At 31.4% G+C, this 7,365-nt stretch overlaps 1 protein-coding gene across 1 annotated transcript; it reads right to left on the bottom strand.

The window, feature by feature from the left end:
• LOC130589850 (uncharacterized) lies at positions 1–1,074 on the bottom strand. Its single transcript, XM_057391456.1, has one exon. It carries the CDS (start codon positions 1,072–1,074, stop codon positions 1–3), a length of 1,074 nt encoding a protein of 357 aa, XP_057247439.1.
• Positions 1,075–7,365: the final 6,291 nt, after the last annotated feature.

Genomic DNA, 7,365 nt, shown 5'->3' with positions numbered 1-7,365 from the left:
TTACATAATGGTGCTCACCATTCCAGAATCCATAGCAGCACCAGAATTACCAGCATAAGATTCACCAGGGCCAGCAGACATAAACTCCAAAGGAGTATCTTCATACTCACAATCTGTAACAGCAGTGACATTTGCAGCTACTTTCCCACCAACTTTGTTGTTTTTCTTAGGATTATACCAATCAGGATATCCTATTATCTTGAAACACTGATCTTTTGTGTGTCCTTTACCCTTATAGAAGTCACACTTATGTTCATATTTGTCCTTCTTCCAGTCTTTCTTAACATAATTCTGTGATCTTTGAACAGCAAGAGCATTAATCTCATGATTAACATGATTAAAACCACTGATCTCCTTTTGTTTTTCATTCTGTTGGACAATATAATAAGCTCTATTGATGGAAGGTAATGGATCTGTAGCAAGAATGTTGCTAATGACATTCTCAAAACTACTATTGAGACCTAATAGAAACTGCATTAACTTTTCCTCAGCATCAAAATCATTCAATTTCTTCATAAAATTGCAGCTACATTTAACAAGTATTCCACAAGAACATGTAGGAAAATTGCGTAAGTTCTGTAATTCATTCCAACATTTCTTCATTTTTCCAAAATACACAACAATAGACATATTCTCTTGTCGCAAATTATCAAGTTCCTTTTTCAGTTGATATATTTGCGGTCCATTTGTCTGACCAAATCTTTCACAAACTTCAGACCACAATTGTTCAGAATTATCAACATATGTGAAATTATCTGCTATATCAGCGTCCATAGAATTCATCAACCAACAAGTAACTAGATAATCACTCCTCATCCACCGTGAAATATCTTTATCAGTAACATCAGGTTTCTTGATTGAACCATCAAGAAATCCTAATTTATTTTTCGCCATTAAAGCTCTTCTAACATTTCGCTTCCAACTTAAGAAATTATTTCCATTCAAATTTATAGGAACAATTTTACTAACAGTGTTGTCTGAACTAGAAATGTAATAAGGATCATTATAGAACAAACTCACATTGTTATTTGACTGAGAATTATTGTTGTTCGAAGATTCTTCATTTGCTGCCATTATCAACTCTTCAATTTCAAACTAGAATTGCGGAAACAAGTCAAGAAACAAGAAGAATTTTGACAGAATTCAAATGAATTTTATGAAATCTTGAAGAATTTTTCTTCAGATTGATAATATTGAAGAAACAGATTCGAAATGGAACGTAATCTGCTCTGATACCATGAGAATTAAGCAATCTCAATACTCATTATAGAGAGAGAAAGAGGAGAAATGTTTATTTCAGTAGAACGCAAGTAGAATTCTCATTTACATTCAAAGGGATACCAAATCTAGAATGAGCTGTTCTTCCACGTGGAAGGAGGAGAGAAGCAATTCCACTCGAAGCTACTGGCAATACAATTTCGCCCTTCTTTCTTATTGCAGCACATAATGTTTTCCAAACATATTTTTACCCGTCCTCCATAGCCGTAAACGAAAAATAGACCTCCTTCTTCACTCGAGACAGCATCCAATACTTCTCGATAAATCATCGACTGCTCATCAGTTAAACCTTTATACAATTTGTCGTGTTCCACGGTCATTTCCTCAATGTCATATGAAAGCTCATCTGCTATAAGCTTGTTTTGTCCTTCAAACATGATTAGTTCATCAGGAAACGGCATTTCACTGAATCTACGCAAGCTGCTACCATTACTTTGGAGCATGGTTTCAATCTCAGCCAATGCAAAAGATTCGATTTGATCATCGGTTAAATGCAGGTCTGTGAAACATATAAACAAAACAGTAACCTATATTAAGAATGCAAATTGCTAAAAGTATATATTTTTTACTAAAAAATATTTTCGTAGTTATTTACCTTTATTTTTTTGAAGACAACGCTGTTGTAAAGTATGTCATCAGATAATAACTGCCATGTCTTATGCCAAACTTCCTCCGGCTTCGACATGCTACCAGATAATAGTAACATAGAGAACAAATGTCTTAGATAATACCCTGATTCTCTAAAACTTGCTTCTGTTATTGCATCGACATATTCCTTGTCATCATCAAGTAAACCCCTTGCATAGCAAGCTTCCTTGAATGTAGGAACACTACACCATCAACCGTTCTAATGTCTTCGTAGCATGTCGCGCCTTTTACAAAATTTAATAAAGTTCTAAGGTAGAACTTCTCTCCAGATCCAGGTGAGACATGGTAGATTCGTCCTATTGTGACACCTCTAGATCTTGGGTCCATCTCTCTGTGCCTGTTTCCAAACAAATTTTGTAGGGAACTCCACATAAGTAAGCTCCCTAGCTTCTTCATATTTTTGGTTACATTGCATCCAAGTAGGAATTTCGTATTGTCAATATGAGGTCTGTCTAGTACGATTCCACATCCGCATGGTCGTTAAACAAAACGGTTTGTTCTCCCGGTAGATGAAAACTTAATCTTTCAACAGCAGGGGTTCGATAATGTATGTTGAATCCAAAAATCCTCCAAATTGCTTCACACGCCAAATATATCGGCAATCATAGTACATCTTTATTTCATCTATTTCTTTACTTCACCTTCTTTCTGTTTATCTTGATAAGCCGCAGCCGTAACCCTATCATATCCCTTGTTTATATATTTGAACAAATATTTAATTGATCTAGATTGATTACACCATTCAACGTTTATGTGTCCTTGATATTTACGAAGCAATTCAGCATTATACAAAACAACATACCGATTATCAAGGTGAACCCCACTCTTCTCAACTGTAGATCCATTATCTCTTCGTCTGTACACTGGATATCCTTCATCATCTACCTTAGTTGCCTCAATAAACCTCTTGGGAAAATGCTTACTGCATTGCTTGTCAATCATACACGGAGCATTTGTATTTGCTGAGCCACATGGACCGTGCATCATGTACTCGCTTACTGCTTGATATAGTTCTGGATCTTCAGATTTATCAGGCAACTCAGCACAAATAATCTTATCAATATCTGAAGCAACAGGGTATTTGTCTCCCTGATGCATGAACAACAAAATATGAGCGTGCGGCAAACCACGCTTTTGGAATTCAACTGTATAGACCACTGAAAATAAGCAGACAACAAAATAGTTTTGATATTCAAGTTAAATAGATATAAACGATAGCAATCCAATTAAAAATAACATATAATAAAATAATAATAAAATAAGGACGATGTCTAACATACCAGCCCTAACCCTGCCAAATATTTTGCCATCTTTCAGATCTTTCACCAACTGGTCTAGTTTCATCTTAAAAACTCGACATATGATGTCTGGCCTATCCTCTGGCCTTAGGCCTCTTTTTTTTACAAATCTAGTAATCTCAGGCCACTTAGGATTACACGTAAATGTTATGAATAAATCTGGATAACCATACCATCTGCAAATAGCCATCGCATCTTGATAGTTTTCTCTCATATAACTATGTCCTCCTGTGAAGGAAGATGGCAATACTATACGACTTCCAGTCGAAGATCCCTCGTTTCACCTCTTCGACAGCACCTCTTAAATTCTTGACATTGCAGCTCTCAAGCTTTGTTGGTTGTGTCTAAGAAAAGACAACCTTTCAGCTTCAATCATTGTGTAAGCATCTCTATGAATTGTTGTAACAACCTTCGAGATAATAGTATTGTTGCCGCCTCCAGAGCTCGGTCTTGTATTCTGTATGCAAAAAACTCACGCATTGTGAGTTTAAACCTCTTTCCTGTTGAACCGTCTGATGGAGTCTTATCCCTGTGCATAATATCTGTTCTAAATCCATCTTCTCCGTATGGAAATAATAGTGGATATTGCATAGCGAGGTAAGAAGGATGAAGTTCGGAAATTTGTTGTAGCTTTCCACCCTTCCTTCGATAATTATATCTCTTTTGTCGGCACTATCAATATCTCCTACGATAAGTGCAGCTACTTCTGTTGTTGGCAAATTGTAAGTTCTTCATCAGACTCTCTTTTGCCGATAAGTTTTAATTTCAAATTCTCACACGTGTTAGATGCAAACCTATCCCTAGCCATTCTAAAATTATGAGCTAAAGGTATTATGTATCTAACATATCTTTAATTGTGCGACTAAGCGATCTTCAAACTTGTCTGGGTTTGACGTACTGGTAAGACATAATGAAAATAAGTTAGAATTTGAAACGGAATATGTAAATAAAACAATTAAAGTTACAATGATACTTAAATCCATTTACTATGTTGTACCTTGCAGCTGTTTTCCTGTTCTTTATTTCATCCTCAGTATCATATATGTAAAGTTGAGAAAACTTTGGTCGTGCACCATCAGCAGAATAAAGTACCTATTAAGTGATGATTTTGACCACCAATTTTGTAATTTTATGCACCTCGATCTTTAGTTGTAGGGCAATAATCCTTCCACCCATTGATGTAAACAGATACATCATATTATATCCTCTTTATTCAAGAAAGTGGTTGCTTCTATTATGTTTCTTCTTCAATAGATCATAAATAATTTGAGGTGGATGTTTTAGCAGAGGTAACTGAACCTTCCCTTGCATGCAACACAACGAAAACTTTGACTTGATTTATTTGATTTTCTTGTTGACTCTCTCATCAAACCACATTTTCGCGCCACAAAACTCACAGACATATGTTGGGTCTCCTAAATCAGAGTAGCTCTCTGTGAAAAAACAAAATCAATAATAAATATGCGATATAAACATAAATAATAAGAAATACAACAAATTATAATAATAAGTACGACGTTTCGCATGATTTGCAATAGTTATTAAAAATTATATGCCAACCTGTAACGATATCCATATAATTGACGTCGTTGTCACTATCGTATTCTGTAACACACTCATCTTGAACGGTAGTATTGATTGTCATGAGAACTTGATTCAATATTTTCATCTTTATATAACAGTCATAAAAAAATAATACATTTTAGATATGATGTGAAAAGTACTTCAAATATTACATACTTATATTAAATAAGTAAATAATAAATTAATACCATTTATAGTTCTCCGTGTAACTGATTTAAGGATATTTGAACTTCGAACCACATGTCTCTTAGATCGAACATTACTATGAGATTGTGCCAATTCCAACATGTCTCCAGAAACCATAGAGCTACCTATTAATTATTGCATTTTAGTTAATATAAATAAACAAATCGATGTAATTATCGAATACAATCAGTTCATTGAAAAGTAGAGAATGCATACCTCGAGCTCTTTTTTCTAACATAATCAGCTTTATGTTACTTCTGGCAATATCAGAAGGAGATTGTGTGGCTAAAGTAAATGTCAAATAAATAAGAAAAATTGATAAAAACAGTCCCAACTATTGGACATCTTCTTTAATCAGTCCCAACTTTTGATTATTTTTAGTTGGACCTAACTATTGCATGACTTTGCCAAAAATGGTTCTGGTGACCTGATAACCTAGTATATCAGGTTAAACCCATTACACACGTGACTTGCACATGACTTTTACAACTTTTATTTTTGTTTTCCCTTTATTTTTTTGATTTTTTTGCTTTCCCAAATCCACCCCGTCCTCTCCCCAACCCAGAACATAAAAAAAAATCAGATTTCTTTGGTTCGAAATATGTACGGAAGACCATAATATGGAAATGCTACATATTTCCATTTTTTGGAAGTTTCAATTCGGAAATTTAGTAAATGTTGATTAGTTATGGAGGAATTACTTGGAAAATATAGTTGCATGTCATCATCTCAACATATTCAAGATGGAAATTAAAGATTTTTGGTAAGTTTTAACATTCTTTTTTTTTCGTTTATGTTTATATAGTTTGTGTTATATGGATATGTAGTTTTATAGTTTTTTTTGCTTTTGCTTATAAAAATATGAATGAATACAATAATGAATATTCGAAATTTGATTTGCATGTAAAAATTTTGATGAATAATGGGTGAATTTAAGCTACATAAGTTTAATAGGAAGTGACAAAAAATATTTCGTTTACAATTTTTTTCTTCCGATAATATTATACATGATGAATCTATAATTACAAATTTTCTTTCATTATAATTATTCATATTATTGGTTATTAATACAAACATGATTGAGTATTTTGATTGCATGTTAATATTTTTTGAAAATTAAATTTTTATCTTCAATATAATGAAAGTAAGAAACAAATATTTTTGGTATATATGCAGTTTTTTATATTTCTGGATATTACTTAAAAAGATATGAATAACTACAATAAATTATATTGGTATATTGATTTGCATGTAAAAATTTTGTGAATTATGGGTCAATTTAAGCTACATAAGTTTAATAGGAAGTGAAAAAAATATTCTTTTAACAATTTTTTTCGTCCGATCTTATTATACATGATGAATTTATAATTACAAAAAATTTTCGTTATAATTATTAATATTATTGGTTATTATTACAAATGTGATTGAGTATTTAGATTGCATGTTAATATTTCTTTAAAATCAAAATTTTATCTTCAACATAATGAAAATAAGAAATAAAGTCCTAATATTTTTTAATTATAATTTAAATTTAAAACAGTGTACTATTGAATAATAATATGATTTTATTGGTTTTAAAATTATAGATCTTGGTGGAATATCAACAATAAGTTGGTATATTTTATATTCGGTTCACTTGAATTGAATTTCAGGTAAAATTTTATATTTAATGTTTTTTATTTCTGTCCATAAATATATATTTAACCAAGGTTGATTATAATATTTATTTATACGAATTTTGCAATTATGTAGTTAAAATTAAAAACTGGGTTGCATGTCAGTATGTTGCAAAGGAGATTTAGTAGACTTCAAGAAAATACATGTAAGGTATTAATTTTTTATTTTTGTATTTTTATGCACAATATGTATACTTTCTTGAGTAAATAAAATTGGAAAAACTTAAATATGCACAATAAATCAACATAAACATATTTTAATTTGAAGAAACAGATATTAGTGCAATACAAATAAAATCTAGATTTTTATGAACGTTTCAAATTTCTGTGCTGTTTTTTGTAATTAGATTAACTTTAATTTTCCAATGCAAGTTTAAATTATTTGAATCAATTGTTAAGGATATGTATTATAATGTGATTCCATATGACTAAACGAATATATGAAGAAAAATTAATTTTTTTATTTACAATAAATGGATAAAAATGTTGTTTTTATTAGTTTTCAAACTAACGATAGATAAAACAGAATAAATATGACATCTATTATTACTATAACATATTGTATGTCATGTATAATTACAAATAGAGTAGTATAAAAAAAATAACATAATTCATGAGCTTTTAACTATTTTAACATTATAATGGGAATATTATGCAATAGAAATACCATTAGATATGTCGCATAAAGGACTTCT

Source organism: Beta vulgaris, chromosome 8, assembly GCF_026745355.1.
Source record: "Beta vulgaris subsp. vulgaris cultivar EL10 chromosome 8, EL10.2, whole genome shotgun sequence".
NCBI classification, from domain to species: Eukaryota; Viridiplantae; Streptophyta; class Magnoliopsida; order Caryophyllales; family Amaranthaceae; genus Beta; species Beta vulgaris.
The sequence above is the reverse complement of the archived record's forward strand: the minus strand, read 5'-3'. Positions and strand labels throughout refer to the sequence as shown.

Coding starts and splice junctions, on each gene's coding strand:
- LOC130589850 (XM_057391456.1), bottom strand. CDS start 1,074: ATGGCAGCAAATGAAGAATCTTCGAACAACAATAATTCTCAGTCAAAT.